This window comes from Polyodon spathula, chromosome 9 (assembly GCF_017654505.1).
Source record: "Polyodon spathula isolate WHYD16114869_AA chromosome 9, ASM1765450v1, whole genome shotgun sequence".
NCBI classification, from domain to species: domain Eukaryota; kingdom Metazoa; phylum Chordata; class Actinopteri; order Acipenseriformes; family Polyodontidae; genus Polyodon; species Polyodon spathula.
The window spans coordinates 26,297,696-26,320,176 of NC_054542.1; the positions used below are offsets into that span (position 1 = coordinate 26,297,696).

General features: G+C 41.2%; 1 protein-coding gene across 10 annotated transcripts in view; it reads right to left on the reverse strand.

The window, feature by feature from the left end:
• dmd (dystrophin) overlaps positions 1-22,481 on the reverse strand; it is a 728,160-nt gene that overhangs the window by 507,602 nt on the left and 198,077 nt on the right. For all 10 annotated transcript variants that reach the window (XM_041259003.1, XM_041259005.1, XM_041259010.1 and 7 more), the window contains exons 3-7: positions 15,213-15,305; positions 13,286-13,363; positions 11,912-12,004; positions 10,499-10,671; positions 4,902-5,020 (exon numbers count right to left, since the gene is read on the reverse strand). In XM_041259003.1, coding sequence (XP_041114937.1) covers positions 4,902-5,020; positions 10,499-10,671; positions 11,912-12,004; positions 13,286-13,363; positions 15,213-15,305 — 556 coding nt within the window. The remainder of the gene's footprint in view (positions 1-4,901; positions 5,021-10,498; positions 10,672-11,911; positions 12,005-13,285; positions 13,364-15,212; positions 15,306-22,481) is intronic.

Genomic DNA, 22,481 nt, shown 5'->3' on the forward strand with positions numbered 1-22,481 from the left:
TCTTGTACTCCAGACTCCTTTCTCGTTCAAAGCCATATTCTCATTCTGCTGCTCTGTTCCCATTTATTTATGCAGATTTCTCATTGGAAGTCAAAAGCCAGCTTAGTAACTTTGTGATTTAGACTTCCAAGTAATACTTTTTTTATTGGCAGGTGAGAGATTTGACTAGACCTTCTCTTCTCCTCCTTTTCCCCTCCTAAATGACGATGTAAACAGCCTATGCGATTGAGATGTTTGGTAGCTACACTTTGTTGATACTGTCAGACATTGTAACAAGCAGTCAATATTTCATGACCCGTTAATTGCATCAACCTAGGGACCTGACAGTGCCATGTTCATGAACATTAAGTAGTTCCAGACATCCGTCCCTGCTTTGACTACTTTGAGTTCAGACAGACGCTGCCCATTTTGTTCTAAAACCTCAGGAAGAGGTGCCGGCAATGTGCACGGTTTATCTAAACTTCACCCCTCCAAGAGAATAATGAGAACTCTTCCAAAGACCTGTCAGAGACTGCAAATGTGAGATCCTGGATGATTGGAAGCAGTAATATACTTCAGACACAATAGATATAATTATTTAAATCCTCAGATTTAGAAGTAATAGAATCCATCAAAAAATATTTAATAAGGAATATACAGTGCTGTTTGACGTTTGTAAATCATGCATAATCTATTTTGGCAGAGCAAGTTGTTAATAATGTGTGTATATATTTACAGCTATGGCCAAAAGTTTTGCATCACCGTATACAATTAACTAATTTATGCTTCATAAAGTTGAATGAAATCTGCTGAATAATGTTACATTAACATATTGAATTACAGATAAAACATAATCCCTTAATTAATTGATTTAATATAAAACATGTACACATTTATTCCAATTCAATAAAAATATAAACAGAATATTGAAAGGCCTAAAACACCTTATTGTATGATGTATGATAACCTGCTATTTAATTTGTTATGTGGCTACATAAATATTTAACTTCCCACCTGGTTAATTAATTCCAGACAATATGTTACACTGAGATTTTATATTCATGTCTTCCATTTAACAAAATATTTTAATGTCAGGTTGTCATCACCTAACATGCTCACTTTAATGTGACATGTTAATTAGCTGTCTCAGATTTCTGTGGGTCTAAGACTACATTAAGAATCGTATTGTGCCTAAAGAATTCACTAACAAAATATATTCCATTCTTGTCAACACCCAGTAAATTTGATTTTGGTCATACTTTGGTAAGGAGTATTTAAACAAGAATGAGTGTAAAAACAAACAACTGAAAAAAAAGTCTCACAATTGGTGGCGTTGGGCCTACGCCAAAAACAGCGGCTTTGACAAGAGTATACGTTGATTACAACATAACCAGGATTAGAAAACATCCTCCTGGAAACTGTCTCTTATTTAGTATTACGGTATAGATCAGCTTTAGCTTTTGAACTCAACTTCCCAAATGGAACATCTGCATATGTATTCTATTCCACTAAGAAATTGTTTGTGAATTCCTCTCAATCGTATCTTGACAGCCTTCCCCATGACAGAACCATCCACAGAGATAAAGCTATACTGAGTTTGATAAAATATATTCATTTCATTTCTATTGCAGTCCTACCAAAACAGTCCTACCTTTTAGTAATGTGTACAATATGAGCTAACAGACCGCAATGAAGCACAGGTGACTTCTTGTTCTTGTTCATGTACAGTACAGATATAAACAAGCAAAGCATTCTGAGAAAATTGTGGTCTATCTAAATCACGAGATGACACAGCAAATTCAGTGGGAAGAAACTGATCAGACCAGCAAATAAAAACAGCTAATTTCTGCAAAAAGATAAAGTCTCGCATTGAAATACAGTACATTTAGCACTATATCAAGCACCGTGCCTAACGTTGGTACCGGGGGCATTTTCCACGGAACCCATTGTAGCTGTACTATTTAAAAATGTAAAGGTTTGTATGTGACAAAAAGCATCAGTAATACCAATAAAGGTAAAAAAAATCAACATTTTTTGTTTTGTATTTATTATTCTAAAACAGTTCTTGGTAAATACATTGTTTTCAGTTATGTACTACTGTCTGCTATAGATATAATAACAATGAAAAAATTATTAGTGTGCAGAGGAGCCATTATACGCATATCGTCATACTTGTAAAGATATTATACCGTTTTAGTATGCCAAACTTGTGTGTATGGTGGAATATTGGCATAAGCAGAAGTGAATGGAGCGAGGCTGAAAGCTGAGATTCATTTAAGAGCTACAAGTGTGATTTCCATTACATGAGAGTAGGTGTTAAAACATCAACTGATATTCGACTCCAACTAAGCACCAACTAAGACATAGCTTATTTTACTGTAAACTAATTTGATCCATCTGCGTTTCCTTCCATCTGATGATGTAGATATCCTTCTGTCTGGTGTTGATGACTGAAGTGTAATGCTGGCTCCAGAGGTCAGCGTATTTTGCCTCCCTGGCGCATCAGTACACACAACAGATGCAATGCTGGCTCCAGGGATCAAACACAGTGCGGTCTCCCAGCGCATCAGCAACTGAGTAGGGTACTTCTCTGAGGTTTTCAAGTGCGCAGCGTCCATCCTTTTTGCGTCGTCGACTAGCCCAAGACACTTTAAGAGGGCTTGACAGCATAGGCGGCGGAAGGCCAGGGCTAACGGGGATCAGTCCCCCCAAACGTACAGTAACTATTAAAAATAAAAAAACATTAACAAACTTTTCTAAATCCTTACCACAACAATTACTTTAAACCCCATAACAAACTTGCAAGGTGCTCAAAATCCCTGTAGCCTCGCAGAGTGAAGAGGCTTCCTTTACTGTGGATTGGGGCGGGACGCGGGTGATGTGTCTCATGATTTTTGACATAATAAAATAAAGTTTGCTGCAGTTTGAGATTGGTTTATGCCCTGTGCACAGTACAGTATTGCGAGCGTGCAAAGTGGTGAAAATGTCACCCGACATAAGGAATTTTTTTAAACGAAAATAGTCAAGTTGTACCACAGATGTAGACAATGAGGAAATTCAGCTGAAGCTAACTTCACAAACCGCCGGCTAGGAAAACACTGCAGAATTGCCGCCGAAGTACACACCGCAGATAAAAATGTAAGTAGTGCTGCTGCTGCTGCTGGTGGTTTTTCAATTGATTTAAAATTAGGGGACCAATCCAGTAGGCCTGTACTGGTGAAGTTGGGTACCTATCCCAAAAGTTCTTTAGTCAAGCAAAATCGATTATTCTCATTGCCTTTGTTTGATCGATATCCTTTTATTGAATACAGTGTACGTGCCGATGCTGTATTCTGTTATCCCTGTAGAACTGTTCACTGCTCTTCTGAATACAAGGATAACACTTTCACGGAGAAGGGGGTTCAAGATTGGAAAAAGATCAATGAAAAGAAAAACTGTCATTCTGCCTGCAAGGTTCACTTGGAGTGTAGGAGTACATGGAAAAATTACCAGGCCACAAGTAAATCGAGCTCAGTTGTGTGTCACTTGTCAAGCATTACGATGGGGTAAGCGTTATGTCCAGAAACACAAACGGAGTCCAGTAGAAAATAAGGGGTAAATAAACCACCCAACGGCCATCTACACCCACTGCATGGCACACAAACTGAATCTTGTTCTTGTAAATGCTTGTAAGGTAATCAGAACCGTGTCAGAGAAGAGGCTTAGACTTGTGTATAGCTTACGTCTCGTGTGTAGTGCCAGACCAGCTGCTGTTTATTGTGTTGCTGTGAACAGAATCTGAGTGACAATCGATTTAATACAAAATTGAATTTTTATGATTAACAAGCACATTGTCTAATTTTTACTATAAACCCGCTACAGTATTATGAATATTACAATAAATGCATTTCACTTAAGTAGACGCATATAATTTGTATTAGCAAAAGAATAGCGCAGCTGCAGCCAGTGTCTAAGCTATTAAGTTTTAATCAGCCCCCCAAATAATATTTTTTCCCGTTGTCTATGTTTGGTGAACGGTGAACATGCAAAGATGTTCACCGTCCTAGAATTGTATTCTATACTGCTTTATTACTAAATTTAGTACATTTATTAAATTAGTAAATTTAGTAAATTGTAGTTTCAATAGTGATGCAGTATTCACTAAAATACATGATGTGATACTGTAAACTGGTGTATGTTAATTGTTGTCTCTTACTGTCTATTCATCTCTAAAATCACACACATTTCCTCCATCCCACCAACTTAAATAACTGTAAACTCAGTGAAGATCTGGGATCAATAAGCAACTAACAACCAAAAGAGCAAGATGTGCCGAATAGCCTCCTCTCGTTTGTAAACTTTCTTATGTTCTTATGTTCTTATTTGTATATGTAGGTTGAAATTATTTTCATTTTATAATTAACATCAACTCAAATATTTAATTTGTTAATTAGGATAATTGAAGTAACAAACAAAAATAACCAACAAGTTACAAGTAGGTTCAAATGCGTTAAAGCAGCACTTGGAAGCGCAACCGGCACTCACAAAGCAATGGGACAAGACTGAAAAGGGTGATGAAAAAAACCCTCAGTGACACCCCTGGGAGGCAGCCTCTTTTGGTGTCCTTTAATGACAAGGTTACCTTGGTCACATTCACATGAACACAGTATAACATGTACACAGCTGGCCTATGACACACAGCACCATATCGTATATCTCTCTCTTTCCAAAACTTGCAAGCTCAAAAAAAAAAATCATACCTTGCAAGGTTCCCCTTCAACATGTAGTATGGCAACCAACTGCTATCTCCACACAGTAGCTAACCGAAAATCTAATATGTGCCTATCACAATCTACTTATTTTACAGTATCTGCATTCACTGTCTCTGACATTATCTAATGGAAAGAGATAGACAAGGAGACTAAATGCCTCTTTGAACCCACCTTCAGGATCCAGCAGTTTCTCGATGCCTAGGTGTTGTTTGGCTGTGCTGAATGCATGGTCCAGTTTTTCAATCGCTGACTGATACTTCAGTACGCTGCTCCACTCAAAGAGGTCAGGCCTGGGAGAGGAAACGTGATTATTAATTTAATCTAGTCTCTCTGGATTGCAATCATTTCTAAAAAGAAAAGGCCCAGGGAGTACAACTTTATAGAATCCAGGCAATATCATAAACTCTTGAATTTTACTGCGATGCACTCCAGAATGATTTCTTATGCACGTCAAAGTATCCATAGTTTTTTTTTTCCTCGTTTGTTTTTATAAGTGCTGTTGTAAAATGCACAATTCTTTTTAAATAGACCTACAGGTATTTACTGTAAAAGTAAGTCAATATAAACCAAACAGCATAAGATCCTCTTTTAGTTTTCAGTTTTTCTTTCTGAGCGATCATAGTGGAGCACGTAGGTGACATTCATAATAAGCTCATTCTTCTGGAATGCGGTGAGAATTTGGACTGTTTGGCCGACAGATTGACATGAGTAGTAAGGTTTCAGGAGAGGAGAGCAGGTGAGGGGTGTCACTAAAGCTTGAGAATGAGTCAACAAAGGCTTCTATTGAACAATCGAGTAAGCTACTGTGGTATGTGAGTGCTAAGGAAACATATTATAGTAATACCACTGAACATGGGTCAATGGCACTGGAAGCTTTACTTTACTGACAGATGACAAGCCTTCATTGATGGTCAATTTCTCTTTCTGTTAATGTAAAAGTAGTTTTTTTGTATTACAATTATGGTTACTAAATGGAACATTAAATACTGACTTATACAAGGTGCAGTGTTGGGGAAATGTACAGCATGGTAAGAATCGTAATGTAGGGACATTTGGGCCAGTTTACATAACATAGTGAAATACAAAGCCGTTGTCTGGGTTAAGACTGTTGATAATGTTGCTCCTAAAATACAATTTTAAAGCCAATATATTTTTTAACTAATATGTACAATATATTAATCCAATCAACATATTCCAATGCTACAGTTTACCCAAGAAAAAGTGATTTATTAATACTGCCTTCCCTAGCATGCAGTAAAAACTGACAGTGGCATTATTTCCTTGCAGGCCTGCCAAGTGCTTGAATGGCAGAGCACTGAACTATTTAAGCTGCTGTCAGAAACTCTACCAGTCCCACAGGTCAAATGCGCTTTGAAAGATATTACTAGGCACTGTATTTTATACAAAAAATAAGCAATAGTAGCAAAAGTAAGCAATATTTACATGTAGAAACAACAACAGTTGGACTTATGCATCAATAAATTATGTGTGATGGCTTGTGGAAGCAGACAACACACTTTTTTTTCTGTCCAAGTCAATTTAGATTTTGTTGGCAAGTGGAATCTCTTTATTTGCAATTGGATTAGATAGAAACAGGTTTAAAATGGCGATGTGGTAGTTTACAGAGATATTATTCTGAATTTTTAGGAATTTAGGGTTTAGGAATTCCTGAATGACAGTAAGTATCTTTTAACATGTTTAAATGTATACATTTATGCCACTTTTATTGTTCTCTTTCATATAGCAAATCCATATGCACAATTGCATTTGGTCTGTCGCCCTGTCTGTCATACTTTAAATAGTGAACACAATAATTGCCTTCAACTTGAAGGACTCCTTCTCACTTGTATCTCAAATCCTTGTAGACCTTTCAGATTGCAGATGGATGAAAGCCGATAAAACTGGTGTTTTTATATATAAAAAAATGCTGAACCATCAGATTAATGAATCCCGAGATTATTCATGCTGGTTTGCATTGGTTACTATGGCACACGAGGGGCTATATCACTCTAAGTGCCTTGGCTTAGAAAGGTTAGTTTTTACCGTAAATTAGACAACCTGGCAAAGGGTGAAGAACATTCTACATTTCTACCTACTGCACTTGCCATGTTAAATCAGGTATTGTGCGGCTTAAATGCTCTTTTTTACAACAGCAATTGTGGTAAAAAAAAAAAAAAAAAAAAGATAACAAAAATAAAACAAACACACAAACACATGTATGATTCCAGCGGGTATAATTAAAAAAAAAGATAACAAAAATAAAACAAACACACAAACACATGTATGATTCCAGCGGGTATAATTCTTCCCTTAATGCTACCACTGATCATCATTGCCCCAATAATGAGGCTACAGCAGAATGTGACTGACAATTCAACAGTATTTGATAATAGGCAAGTACAGATACAGTTTTACGAGAAACCTTTTAATTTACATATCCCACACAGACATCCCATAAGATACAGTCAAAAATGCAGTCAATTTATTGATTTGCAATGTAAATACAAACAAGAACACACTCAAATAAATACACCATTGAACCATGTTAAAGGCTTATCAAGACAAAGACATCCAAAAGGAACGACTCCAGTTTAACTAAGTTACTTTGAAATTGATGATGTGGTTATTAAAAAGCAGATTTCAATCAGTAATAGCTCCTTTTCATACACAAAACTTTAACTCATGCTTTAGCTAACTCTTCTTGTCCAATCCTTTGTTGTAATGTCTGAAAAGAGTTGGTTATTAATTAAACTGTATAACTCAGTAGAAATACTGAACACTAATAATAATATTTAAATATTAACTCCCTCACAGAACATCTGTGATTGAAGCTTGACATGTGAATGACTCCTGAACAAATTACCTTTATATTACTTCCACTGTCTGGGGAACAATATGGGATTTATTAATGCTGCCATTTTTTCCCTTATGAAGGCTGCATTTCTTAACAATTCTCTTGACAATGGAGTAATATATTGTAACCCCTCAACGTTTATACAAGGACATTGTACTGAGCATTGCCATTAACAGCACCAGTGGCACCAATGTCGCATAATAAGTTGTGAAGCAGCTAATTATGCAGATGGACAGATGTTTTCTTTATGATGCTGGATGATTTATTAAACTAGCATTACTGACTGCTTAAAAATGCTCAAGCCAATCACATTTCTTGAAGAAAATAGTGCCAAGTACAGTGGCTTGAGAAAGTATTCACCCCCCTTGGCATTTTTCCTATTTTGTTGCCTTACAACCTGGAATTAAAATGGATTTTTGGGGGGTTTGTATCATTGGATTTACACAACATGCCTACCACTTTGAAGATGCAAAATATGTTTTATTGTGAAACAAACAAGAAATAAGACAAAAAAACAGAAAACTTGAGCGTGCATAACTATTCACCCCCCCCCCAAAGTCAAAACTTTGTACAGCCACCTTTTTCAGCAATTACAGCTGCAAGTCTCTTGGGGTATGTATCTATAAGCTTGGCACATCTAGCCACTGGGATTTTTGCCCATTCTTCAAGGCAAAACTGCTCCAGCTCCTTCAAGTTGGATGGGTTCCGCTGGTGTACAGCAATCTTTAAGTCATACCACAGATTCTCAATTGGATTGAGGTCTGCGCTTTGACTAGGCCATTCCAAGACATTTAAATGTTTCCCCTTAAACCACTCGAGTGCTGCTTTAGCAGTATGCTTAGGGTCATTGTCCTGCTGGAAGGTGAACCTCTGTCCCAGTCTCAAATCTCTGGAAGACTGAAACAGGTTTCCCTCAAGAATTTCCCTGTATTTAGCACCATCCATCATTCCTTCAATTCTGACCAGTTTCCCAGTCCCTGCCGATGAAAAACATCCCCACAGCATGATGCTGCCACCACCATGCTGGGATGATGTTCTCGGGGTGATGAGAGGTGTTGGGTTTGTACCAGACATAGCATTTCCCTTGATGGCCAAAAAGCTCAATTTTAGTCTCATCTGACCAGAGTACCTTCTTCCATATGTTTGGGGAGTCTCCCACATGCCTTTTGGTGAATACCAAACATGTTTGCTTATTTTTTTCTTTAAGCAATGGCTTTTTTCTGGCCACTCTTCCGTAAAGCCCAGCTCTGTGGAGTGTACGGCTTAAAGTGGTCCTATGGACAGATACTCCAATCACCGCTGTGGAGCTTTGCAGCTCCTTCAGGGTTATCTTTGGTCTCTTTGTTGCCTCTCTGATTAATGCCCTCCTTGCCTGGTCCGTGAGTTTTGGTGGCCCTCTCTTGCCAGGTTTGTTGTGGTGTCATATTCTTTCCATTTTTTAATAATGGCTTAAATGGTGCTCCGTGGGATGTTCAAAGTTTTGGATATTTTTTTATAACCCAACCCTGATCTGTACTTCTCCACAACTTTGTCCCTGACCTGTTTGGAGAGCTCCTTGGTCTTCATGGTGCCGCTTGCTTGGTGGTGTCCCTTGCTTAGTGGTGTTGCAGACTCTGGGGCCTTTCAGAACAGGTGTATATATACTGAGATCATGTGACACTTTTATTTAACTAATTATGTGACTTCTGAAGGTAATTGGTTGCACCAGATCTTATTTAGAGGCTTAATAGCAAAGGGGGTGAATACATATGCACGCACCACTTTCCCGTTATTTAGTTTTTAGAATTTTTTTAAACAAGTTATTTTTTTCATTTCACTTCACCAATTTGGACTATTTTGTGTATATCCATTACATGAAATCCAAATAAAATCCATTTTAATTCCAGGTTGTAAGGCAACAAAATAGGAAAAATGCCAAGGGGGGTCAATACTTTCGCAAGCCACTGTAAATTGACAGGCCTCTGTGAATATATTATGGATATATCTTCGCTTGAAGACCAGCACGTTAGCACAATTAAGACTGGAAAATACAAATTATGCACCAGAATATCTTGCTTTATAAAAATAGACATAGATACACGTATTTCCCAAACCTATGGTCCAGGGAAACTCTGCATAGTTGAGGTATGTCAAAATATATTTGTAAAGTATATGTAAAGTATATAAGTCTAGAATCACTGGGGGGCAAAATATAGCCTTTTTGAAGGGCAACTTGTTATGGGTATAACAGATTACATATATCTTAACTCATGTAATCTTTTTGTTGTTTAGAATCACTTTGTAGATATTTTTCTTTGTTTCCTTGATCACATTCTGACTTTTTTTTTTTTTTTTTTTTTTTAAGTTAAAAGCCTCCATAAAGCCCTCAATCATGTCTTCTCTCTAAGTACAGCTGGTACAGACTGTAACCATTAACTTGCAACCCTTTGCCTCAGTGGATTTCTTATATCCACTGAAGTGCAGTGTACTGCAGAGGCACAGGTTTATACTTATCATCTGCACTTAGAGAGAAGACTTATTTTACTGTTACATTGAGCCAAAGGGGTGCTTTCCTTTTTTAGTTTTAATTATATCACTAGGATGTGATGAATGAAATAGAAAATGATATAGAAAAGGAACCCTAACAAGAAGAATACTAAATACGGTATTTCATGCTCATACCAGGTTGCTTTTCTCTAAATGTGACTGGCTATATATATTTCAGGATCCCAAGTCGTAACCCCATTGTGATCACACTAGTGGCTGGTTTATTGTTCATTGCCTGAGTTACAAAGATGAAAACTATTTTTTCAGCCTTGGATTGCCATTTACTGAATACCACCCATCTATATTTACACATTTCTGTTTTCATGAAGCTGATGTGAACCATCACTTAAGGTTGCGAGATCAATGTTATAAAATAAATAAATCCTACCTGTGACTATGGATAAGTGCATTGAAGGCCAGACCATTAGACCAGCTGTTGGTGAAATTGACAACATTGACTTCCTGGTAGTCCTGGGTTGACTGGCGCACCCAGCTTAGCAGGATCTTCTCGCTGTTTGTCTGTTGCAAACCAGCCATGATGTTTTTCATTACATCCTTTACCTGTGTGAGACAGAAATAATGTTTTTTTACACCACAAAAAATAGGCAGTAATAACAATCTTGTGGCTTTGTGATTATGAATCAAAACCTACTTATATGTGAGAAATGTTGAGGGACAAATCTCACTGTACTGAAAATTTGGAACAACCATTCAATTCCATTTAAAATACAAAATGTGACAGAAATCCACTGAGAGAAGAAGAACATAATATGCTGTACTACATACTTTCCCTTACATTTAATTACATCAGGTTACCTCTGATAAATTGGAAACCATCGGATGCATTCATCACATTCAGTGAAGCTTTGAAGGTATGACCAGCAATAACGAATTTGGATAAACAGGATTACTTATAACTATCAGTCAATGGATTTATCTCAGTATCCTTCTAAATTACTTTTGACCCCAATGCATCCCCAACAGTTAGACATATTTGGATGTTAAATAAGCTTGCAAGCATCACAAACAGCCTTTTGATGTATTTTAATGTATTGCATAAATAACCTAATTCCACTAGAGTTGTTTATCAATTTAATGCAATGCAATTTTAAAGTTCCAGCACACCTAATGTAACTGTGAAAGTGGCATAAATATTAAAATATATGAAAGGAAAACAGTCCCTGCATACTTTCTCACTGCAAATCAATGATTTGGATGACAAAAAATATGTCTTATCAAATATGAGGAGTCATATTCTTCAACTTGATTAGTTTTATTTATTTATTTATTATTATTATTATTATTATTATTATTATTATTATTATTATTATTATTATTATTATTATTACAAAAAAGGAGGAAACACAACCCACTTGACAGTAAATCTGTAAATCTATTTCCCATGATTTATCCTCAAACCCACAGTAATGATCCTTTAGTAATCGGTTACTGTGCATAGGCAATGTATATAATTTTTCAGTGCCACCAACTGGGCTGTACACTGCTAAATATATAAAGAAATTCCTGAGATGTATCAGGAGTAACATGGTTAACAATCAGGACAAATAATAAAAGTACCTGTCTATGACATGTATGTTATAGAATAAAACCGTAGAACTAGGCTTTGTATGGTAAAGCATTTGATAATACTAATATAAATGTGATCTGTTTTTGTACCCGTGTGTACTGGCTTCTGGTCTGGATTAACATCAAACCAGCCTGCCCGCACACAGCCTGATTCCAACCCTGATTCCTACCACTTTCAAACGTAACTTTAACAACATCACGACACGCCCCTCACCTGCCAGTGGAGGATAATGCTCCAGATCAAACCCAAGGTAAGTTTATGATTTCCATCCACTATGTCAGCACCTCCAATGTTTACCAGCTCAACCTGTTGGCAAAAAACAACAGGAATCCAGTTAATAAAAGTCAAAGTTTAAAAATAGAAGTTATCTTCTGAAGCATGCAAATATAACAAGCAGTACTGTGTCCTCTGTCAATGAGATGAGATGAGTTGAAAAGCTCTATAATCAGGAATACAGACGACCCGGCTGTTTTGCATAGTGGTTAAGGCGCTTGTTTCCGGTGTGCAGGGTCGGGTTAGGGATAGGGTTTCATTACTTTTTTTTCTGAAAGGAATGCAAAACTAGCAATGAACACATGAGGTATTTTAAAGAGAATTAGTCTCTCCAAAGTGTTTTATTTCGCCAGGAAGGTTCTCTGCAAGCCAGAGGGGGCCCCCTGAGCAAATCTATCCTAACTCTTTTTAGTTTTCCCATTCTCTCACCTCTAGGTTCCCCTGTGATGGACGGCCCTCCGCGAGCCAAAGGGAAACCTGTACTCTTTCCTAAGTCACAAAGCACTTCTCTCTTTATTCTTAATTTCTGAGATTCTTCCTTCACACAGCCCTTGTTCCTGTCCCATAAACCAATTATTGAGTAGCAATCAATAACAACCTGGCAGTGTTATTTAATATGGAACCTGTCGTGATTAAACTAAGTAAAACTCATACTTCATAAGCGGTTATTTGTCTTGCCTTCCTTTTTTCCTTTTGATATGAAATTTAAAAAAAAAAAAAAACTTTCCTTCGATTCCTGAGAAATGCGTCATCTCTGCAGTGAATTTTGGGATTGTAGTCCTGGGCGATGCGTTATTTCTGACTAAACTCGACAATCAAATATACGTACCAGTTTCCACAGCGTTTTGAAATCAGCACATTAATACATAGGTGTGTTTTGATGTATTTACAGTAATACCTTCTCAGAAAAACTTCTTAAAGGCAGCTACTCAAAAATTACGAGTATCAGCAAACCCCTAATGGATTTTCAAAGTGATTCTAAACAAGCTATTTGGAATACATCCACATATGTCTGGTAGACTTGAGTGAGTGGCTAAACAACCAACTCATGGCTGGAGAAGGGATAGGGAACAGCTTGCGCTGAATGTCACATAAAACCACAAACAGAAAAGACAGACCACCAGACCAGTGTAATGAAAGCTGGATCACAACCAAAAAAAAATCCTGAACCAAATCTGAAGACTCAGAACCAGCCTTTAGTCGTAGACTGAACATTTTTAGGGTTACTTAACTTATCCTGACAGTTTCCACGTACTTACCATCCATAACCTTCAAATACTCAACAGAGCTGAGCTTAGTACTTCTCTTACTTACGTTATTTTTCTGCAGGACTTGCAATGCTCGGTTGACATTGTTGAGCGCATGAACTCTTGTGAAGCCCTTTTCTTTTGCCTGAAAGCAAAAATAAAGCAGAAAATATCTTGTAAAATGTCAGAATATCTGTTTTGTAGAAAATGTTGGTTACTGTAAAACTTCAGATAATCGCCGATCTCCAATACTCGCCGGCTCTAATAAGCACCGGGGCTGCTAGGAACTATGATCATAGACGCTGGGTCTGTTTTAAACGCCGGGTTATGAATAATAATATAATGCGCATCATACTGAATGTTCCAGCCAATACCCACACATGGCTGTACAGCTATCTTACCGATTTGTTTTTCAGCAACAATGAAGAGACCCTGAGGCTCAGGATAAACGATAAGAAAACTGAATTTAATTTATTTTAAAAGGTACACGTAATGCATACCGTTTTTTTACGACGTTATTGATTTTAAACCCAGTTGTGAAGCTTTTTTGAGCGTGCTGAAAGTAAGTACAATACAAACTACTACTACAATACAATACAATACTACTTTTTTGTAGTTTTTTTTTTGTATTAACAGTATTTCGTGCATTTGAGTCTTGCAATGAATTTTAGTATTTTGCTCCTTTTCCAGTGTTCTTATTTATCAATGTACATGTTATAAAAACAAATGAGTTTTAGTTTTGTGATAAAACTAGTACTTGTATTGATTTAATCTTGAAAGAGTCTGAAGCATTTCTGAGTGTGTTGTGGGCCAGCTGTATGAATTTATTTTTTGTTAACACAGCATAGCATGCGGTTGTTTTGCAATGAAGATTCGTTGCTGGTTCATTTTTCATAAACATGATACTTATTGCTTTTGTTAATTTTAAAACCATGCTTGTTTTTTTTTTTTTTTTATTGTGCTGCAAGCCTACCTTAATACACACTTGTGTTCTGATATGTACAGGGCTGTTTAATGGATTTTACTGTCTTTATTATTATTACAATACAAACTGTTATTATTACCCACTGACACAACCTTTAACGCTGTTGCTGGAATGTTGTAATTTACTTGTCGTTTCTATAAGGCTGTGTGCAGGCAGCTTTTTTATGATTGCATCTGAAGTATTTGCAGATGTTAGTGATCTTACATAATAAACGCAGTCTTAACTAGTCACCGGTCTCCAATAGGCGCCAAGGCTACTGGCAAATATTGTAAATAAATGCTGGGCCGTTTATTTAAAGTTTTATGGTAATATGTTTTTTTCACAGAACACAGAACAGTACAAAGTTCAAATAAGGCTTCTTTCAAACCAGCCTCAATTCCAGCCTTATTTCAGCCTCAATGTTTTGTTAAAACAAGCCTGGAGGGTATTTGCATATGCAATCATGTTGCCTGACACTGTGTGGAGTTTTGTGTAGTGAGTTTCAGTAATTGTATGTGAATTCCTTGAGCAGTATCACAATTCAGCCTAGTCCAAAGACCAGTTATAAATACTTCCTTCCATGTAATTTAAATTGCATATGCCTTACTTTCAGCCCACTCTAATTACTTATTTGGCTTCTATATTCCAAAGTGTGTATGCTGAAAACAAAACAAAAAATAAAGGGATTTTTTACCTCTCAAAACAGGAAACAACTTTGATGACTGTAAATTAAGTAACAACTTCAACGTCTTTCTTTTATCAGCCTATCATCTGCTTACTCCAGTTTTCTGTATATCATAAGTCTTCGAGCCATTAAGGAAACAACATGTGAGTTAAATAAACAAAACAAATGAGAAATGTCTATACATGTTCTAAAAGCAATCAAACAATTCATTGAAATCTGCAAGAGGGGAGCGAAAATTAAGTTCATAGTGATCTGTTCTAATGTTTTTTTTTTTTATAAGAAAGCATTAGATTTGTCTGAATCACTTCGCAGAGGCAGTAGACATGAAACAGAGTGATGACTCACTAGTTCATGGCCTGCTAGGCTTTCCAAGAGCTCCAGAAGTCGTCTCCCATCCCGAAGATCAGTGAAGAGGTCTTCGATCTGAGATTTCCCAGCCTGCACAAAGAGACAGAGAGTAAATGATTACTGTAGCAGGGTACAACAATACACTCATGTCCCATTGGCGGTGAATCCCAATTCATTACCTCTGCATCTCTAGGAAACTACTCTTAGAGGAAGTGTAACAGGGAGAGATCTGTGCTGACTCTGCTGGCGTGTTCACGGGCTGCAGGAAGAGGGCGGCAGTCGCCCAACAACCGCCTGTGAGTCATGGCAGTGACACGGGGAGGTGGGAAAGTGTGAGTGTGGACTTTCCCCCTCTCTGAATGGCCGAGAGGCGGGTCTTGGGTGATTGTCGGTCCTATAAAATAACGCTCTGTTGTTTCCTCAGGTCTGCCCACTTAGACGCGCTAAGGGTGCGGACACTTGGATTCGGGACCGGGAATCAGCGAGACAGAGAGAGAGAGCGGGGAACCCTTGGGCAGACCCCGGACGTATTGTCAAAGAGCAGGCTAGATAGCCGACAGAGTAGGACGGTGATCCGGGTCGTGCGGGTAGCGGCGACCGGGATAACGCTGCCGAGTGCAGCACCTTTTATTTGTAGTTTTATTACTGTTTTATTTTCCCTTGTTCTTTTCGCCTTCTGTTTTCATTATTATTTCTTTGAGCACCTGCGAGTGCGTTTGCGGTTCGTGTACCAGCTGTGGTATTTCCGTGGTGCTGTCTATCATCGTTGATAGGCAGCCCACGGTCAACAGTGCCCTCTGCCGGAGAGAAAGAAAAAAAAAAAAAAAAATAACTTGTCTAAAATAAAACTGGGCACCTGTGTGGTGTTTCCCGAATACACCTGTCTGTCTCCTGGTCAGTGAATTACCCACACCCCTTTCACACGTGGTGTCAGAAGTGGGATTCACTGGCACTGCCCCAAGCAGTGCAGCTAGAGAAGGAGCAGACTAGCGATGGATGCGACTCAGTTTGCCGCAATGATGGACCTCCTGCGCCAGACGCTCACCGCGGCAGTGCAGGGGGCGGCTAGACCCGCAGCTCCAGACCACTCCATCCAGAGACCCACCAAAATGACGGCCGAGGATCGACCTGACGCCTACTTGGAGGTGTTCGAGGCTATGGCGATCTCGGCCGGATGGCCCCAAGCCCAGTGGGCTAGCTATGTGTTGCCCCAACTCACTGGGGAGGCTCAAGCAGCTGCGAGGACGCTGTCCCCGGAGCACATGTTGGATTACCCTCGGCTGAAGGCAGCCATCCTAAACCGTGTGGGGGCCACACCGGAGGGCTACCGGAAGAAATTCCGGGAGGAGCAGTTTGCGGCAGGGGAACACCCACGAGCCATCGCCCACCGGCTGAAGGATTACGCCCTGGGTTGGTTGAATCCTGACCTAAACACCAAAGCCAGGGTGGTGGAAATGATCGTGGTGGAGCGCTTCCTGGAGTGTCTAGCCTCGGGACCTCGGCTGTGGGTCCAGCGGCAGGCGCCAGACACGCTGGACCGGGCGGTCGAACTTGCCGAGCAGTACCAGGCAGCGGAGCCAACGCCTGCGAAACTGCCCGGGAGGAGTGTGGCTGCTGGATCGTCCCATCAACTGGCCCCGGAAAGGGCGAAGGGACTGGGGGGAAGGGGTAGTCCAGGATTTGGTCGGGGGGTGTCGGCGGGAGCTCCCGGCCCGGGTACTGGGGCAGGGTGGGGATACCCACGGGCTGCTGCAGTGTCGGACCGGGGTCTCGCGCGGACGCCTTATCGGCGGGCCCCTTTTATGGCTCCAGTGTTTTCCCCTCTTTCCAAAACTTCGGGGAGAGAAACCAGCCCACCGAGGTGTTGGACGTGCAGGGAGGTGGGCCACCTCTCCCGGGACTGCCCCGTGATGGAGTGTGACCTCAGCCGACCAGGTAGGCACGTTCAATTACCTCAGTCACTTCAGCACACGGGTTTTGTTATTCCTGTGACAGTGGATGGTACAAAAACCCAGGCTCTCCTGGATTCAGGGTGTGGTCAGTCTCTAGTACAGGAGAGCCTAGTCTCACCGGGGCATAAACGTATATTGGGACGGGTGCATATTAAATGTATTCATGGGGATGTCCGCTCCTATCCCAAGATAAATGTGTGTATGACTATTGGCCAGCAGGTGACGCAGGTGCAGGTAGGATTATGTCCTCGATTGCCGGTACCAGTAGTTCTGGGGCGGGACTGTGAGCAGTTTAAAGATTGGTTGGCTGCTCTGACAGCCCCGTCTTCTTTATTGGCTAAGAAAGAGGAAGTAATTGGAGAGATTTTTCCCTTTCGCGATCCAGAATGGTTTTGCCATAGATTTAAACCCCGTAAAACTAAACGGGAGCGTCGGATCGCTAAGAATGAGGGCTGGCAATGGAGGGAGTCGGAGAAGTTCCAGGTGGGGGCGGTTGGTGAAGAGTCCGGGGGGGAGGTCGCGGAGCCAGCGCAGGCGTCTGGCTCGGCTGCCTCTGCTCGGGACCGACCTGACCCCGAGTTGGAAGCCATGGGAGCTGATTTCTTAGCTCGCTCCCGTGACTTCCGACTCGAGCAAGGGCGTGACGACGTGCTGGGCAGGCTCTTTGACCAAGCAGCGGTGGTTAATGGTCGGGTGGTCGAGCCCAGACGCGCCGCCACGTACCCCCACTTTGAAATTGATCGAGACCTACTGTACCGTGTTGATAAATTACCCCAGACCGGTGAAGTGCGTCATCAGTTGCTCATTCCTCAGCCCTTTAAGGAGGATTTGTTGCAGCTGGCTCACGCTATTCCCCTGTCTGGTCATTTGGGAAGGGATAAAACTAAAGCAAGGCTTGTGTCACGGTTCTTCTGGCTGGGGCTGGATGGCGATGTTAAGCGGTTTTGTGAGCGTTGTGGGGAATGTCAGAAGGCCAGCCCTAGAGCCGTTCCACGAGCCCCTCTGGTGCCTTTGCCCCTAGTGGAAGCTCCGTTTGAGCGTATTGGGATGGACATAGTTGGGCCACTAGAAAGGAGTGCGGCAGGATACACCCACCTACTTGTCATTCTGGATTACGCTACGCGTTATCCAGAGGCAATTCCCCTCCGATCTATGTCCGCTAAGTCTGTTGCCAACGAGCTTGTGAAGGTTTTCTCCCGGGTGGGGATTCCCAAAGAGATACTAACCGATCAAGGCACCAATTTTATGTCCCGGCTAATCCGCGGAACATGTAAGCTTTTGGGAATTAAGACCATTAGGACCTCTGTGTTTCATCCTCAGACAGACGGTTTGGTGGAACGCTTTAATAAGACCCTTAAGAACATGTTGCGCAGATTTATTCGTAGTGATGTGCGTTACTGGGACCAGCTGATTCCTCCCCTTCTCTTTGCGATCAGAGAGGTTCCCCAGGCTTCCACGGGGTTTTCACCATTCGAGCTGTTGTATGGGCGGAGACCCCGGGGCGTGCTCGATCTGGTCAGAGAGATGTGGGAGGAGCAGCAGGACAATTCGACCAATACAGTCCGGTATGTGTTGGACCTGCGCAAACGTCTTGAGTCTGTTGGGAAATGGGCGCATGACAATTTGCAGCAGGCGCAGCACAGACAGGAGACACAATATAACCGAGGAGCCCGGTTGCGCACATTTCAGCCGGGGGATAAGGTACTTCTTTTACTACCCAGTTCTGAGTCGAAACTCTTGGCTAAGTGGCAAGGACCCTTTGAGGTTACACGCCAGGTTGGGAAGGTGGACTATGAGATCTGCCAGCCGGAGCGACGGACAGAGAAACACATTTACCATATCAATCTTTTAAAGCCTTGGTTACAGCCAGAGGCGTTGTTAGTGGCGCATGCAGATGACGTCACGGACCTGGGACCTGATCTTTCTGTGTTGGCAAGAAAAGGATCGGTACAGATTGCTGAGAATCTGACACCAACGCAGAAATGTCAGGCTCGCGGTCTGGTGGCGGAGTTTCCTGACGTGTTCTCTTCAGTCCCGGGGCAGACTCGAGTAGCCCATCATCACATTGATATTGAGCCGGGGGCGCTAGTTCGCCAGAGGCCGTACCGTATACCTGAGCGTAAAAGACAGGTAATAAAAGCGGAAATTGACGAAATGCTGAGACTGGGGGTAATAGAAGAGTCCCAAAGTGACTGGAACAGTCCGATCGTTTTAGTCGATAAGCCAGACGGGTCAACTCGATTTTGCATTGATTTCAGACGAATCAATGAGAAATCGAAATTTGACGCTTATCCGATGCCCCGAGTAGATGAGTTGCTGGAGCGTCTAGGCACGGCTCATTTTATGACGACACTGGATTTAACGAAGGGGTACTGGCAGATACCCCTGACTCCGGAATCTAGAGAGAGGACGGCGTTTTCGACTCCCTTCGGGTTGTACCAATTCAGGACCATGCCCTTTGGGTTGCACGGAGCACCCGCCACTTTCCAGCGGATGATGGATCGCATCTTGCGGCCCCATCAGCAGTACGCCGCTGCTTACATAGATGACGTGGTTATCCACAGTGAGGATTGGCCGAGTCATCTGTGTAAGGTAGCGGCGGTGCTGCAATCCTTGCGGGAGGCGGGGCTCACTGCTAACCCAAAGAAGTGTGCCATTGGGAAGAGTGAGTCGGAGTATTTGGGGTATCGAGTAGGGGGCGGCCAGATCAGACCGCTAGTTGCTAAGGTGAAAGCCTTGGCTGACTGGCCGGTTCCTACAACCAAAACCCAGGTGCGCTCTTTCTTGGGACTAGCGGGCTATTATAGAAAGTTCATCCCGAGTTTCGCTACGCTCGCTGCTCCCTTGACAGACCTCACCCGGAAGGCTGCCCCAAATACGGTTCAGTGGACGGAGTCGTGCCAGAGGGCCTTTCTCGCCTTGAAGCGGAGGCTGTGTAGTAAGCCAGTACTATGCAGCCCGGATTTTGGTAAGAGGTTCACCCTGCAGACGGATGCGTCAGAGACAGGTCTCGGGGCAGTGTTGTCGCAGGAGGTTCGGGGAAGCGAGCACCCAGTCCTGTATATCAGCAGGAAGCTCCTTCCCCGCGAGAAAAATTATAGCACCATCGAGAAGGAGTGTCTCGCGGTAAAATGGGCAGTCGAGTCACTCCGGTACTACCTCCTGGGGCGACACTTCACCCTGGTTACAGATCATGCCCCCTTAGCATGGCTTCACCGGATGAAAGATAGCAATGCCAGAATCACACGGTGGTACTTGGCCTTGCAGCCCTATGCCTTCAGGGTAGTCCACCGAGCAGGAAAGCTGCATCAAAACGCAGACTTTTTCTCTCGGGAAGGCATGGGGGTGTAAGATTTTCGAATGAACCGGTGGTGTCATTCTGAGGGGAAGGATATGTAACAGGGAGAGATCTGTGCTGACTCTGCTGGCGTGTTCACGGGCTGCAGGAAGAGGGCGGCAGTCGCCCAACAACCGCCTGTGAGTCATGGCAGTGACACGGGGAGGTGGGAAAGTGTGAGTGTGGACTTTCCCCCTCTCTGAATGGCCGAGAGGCGGGTCTTGGGTGATTGTCGGTCCTATAAAATAACGCTCTGTTGTTTCCTCAGGTCTGCCCACTTAGACGCGCTAAGGGTGCGGACACTTGGATTCGGGACCGGGAATCAGCGAGACAGAGAGAGAGAGCGGGGAACCCTTGGGCAGACCCCGGAGTATTGTAAAAGAGCAGGCTAGTTAGCCGACAGAGTAGGACGGTGATCCGGGTCGTGCGGGTAGCGGCGACCGGGATAACGCTGCCGAGTGCAGCACCTTTTATTTGTAGTTTTATTACTGTTTTATTTTCCCTTGTTCTTTTCGCCTTCTGTTTTCATTATTATTTCTTTGAGCACCTGCGAGTGCATTTGCGGTTCGTGTACCAGCTGTGGTATTTCCGTGGTGCTGTCTATCATCGTTGATAGGCAGCCCACGGTCAACAGTGCCCTCTGCCGGAGAGAAAAAAAAAAAAAAAAAAAAACTTGTCTAAAATAAAACTGGGCACCTGTGTGGTGTTTCCCGAATACACCTGTCTGTCTCCTGGTCAGTGAATTACCCACACCCCTTTCACAGGAAGGTATAAAGAAAAAAAGAATAAGGCTCTATTATTAGCCATTGTCCTGGTTGAGTACAAAGAGGAAACAATGGCATGTTATAAAGATACAAATATATAAACAAGCCTTATAGACATGTTACACACACACACACACACACACACATATATATATATATATATATATATATATATATATATATATATATATATATATATATATATATAATATAAGTTAGTATGTGATATTCAAATTACATTTTAGCTGGGAAACTAATCTATTATCATCATAGTGTAACAGGGTTATAGTTTCACCAGCATATCCATTGGAATAATACTGTATATATTAGAGCGAGTGAAATGGCAAGTGCTAGTTGAAATGCCGATGGACTGATCCAAAAGAAGTCATAGGGAGAACGTAATATTCAAATGTGAAAAATATCCAAAACATTGTGTTTCTATTATCATAATATTATCGGAATTAGTGTTTATAGACTTCCAGACATATGTATTTTGTCTTTATCGATTCAATGGCCATACAAGGGAACTGTTTTAATATTTGAAACTTGGGTCAGTCCATCTCTAAGAAACCACTGTCACTGCAATTAGCTACTGCCCAGTTTGTAATGTGCTTGGCTTTCCACGTCGCTCTCTTATCTGTTTGGAAATTATTATTATTATATAAATTGGTTTACTTATTGTACATATCATTATTACTGTTTTTGTACACTGTGGTATGTAGTGGGAAAGGTTTGTTTTTAGTCTTTATTTTTTTTATTATTGTTCTCGAATCAATTTAGAAAATAAAACCATAACGCAAATAAATACCAATGTATATAGAATACAGTAATTTTGTTTAATAGTAAATGTTCTCATGTAAAAATGGAAAATGATGATGAGAAAACATTTAAAAAGTATATTTATAAATCAACCTCTAGCGGTATGATGTGCATACAGTTCACATTTGAATGTGTGTGAATGAACGCTGTATAAAGTAAAAACCATTATTTTTTTTTTATGGATGTTGTGGCAAAGTGGCTGGTAAGGGGAACAGGTGTAGCGCTGATGCTGTGCAGGAGTGATAAGCAGACAACGGTGATTCAGTGAATAAGTGCTTTATTGCTCTTTTTCCAGGTCTGGTGACCATCAAATAATAAATCCCTGGCAATACACAACAGTGTGTAAAGCATGGGGATGATGAAAACATGGGCACAGTCCTGAACAAAAACAATG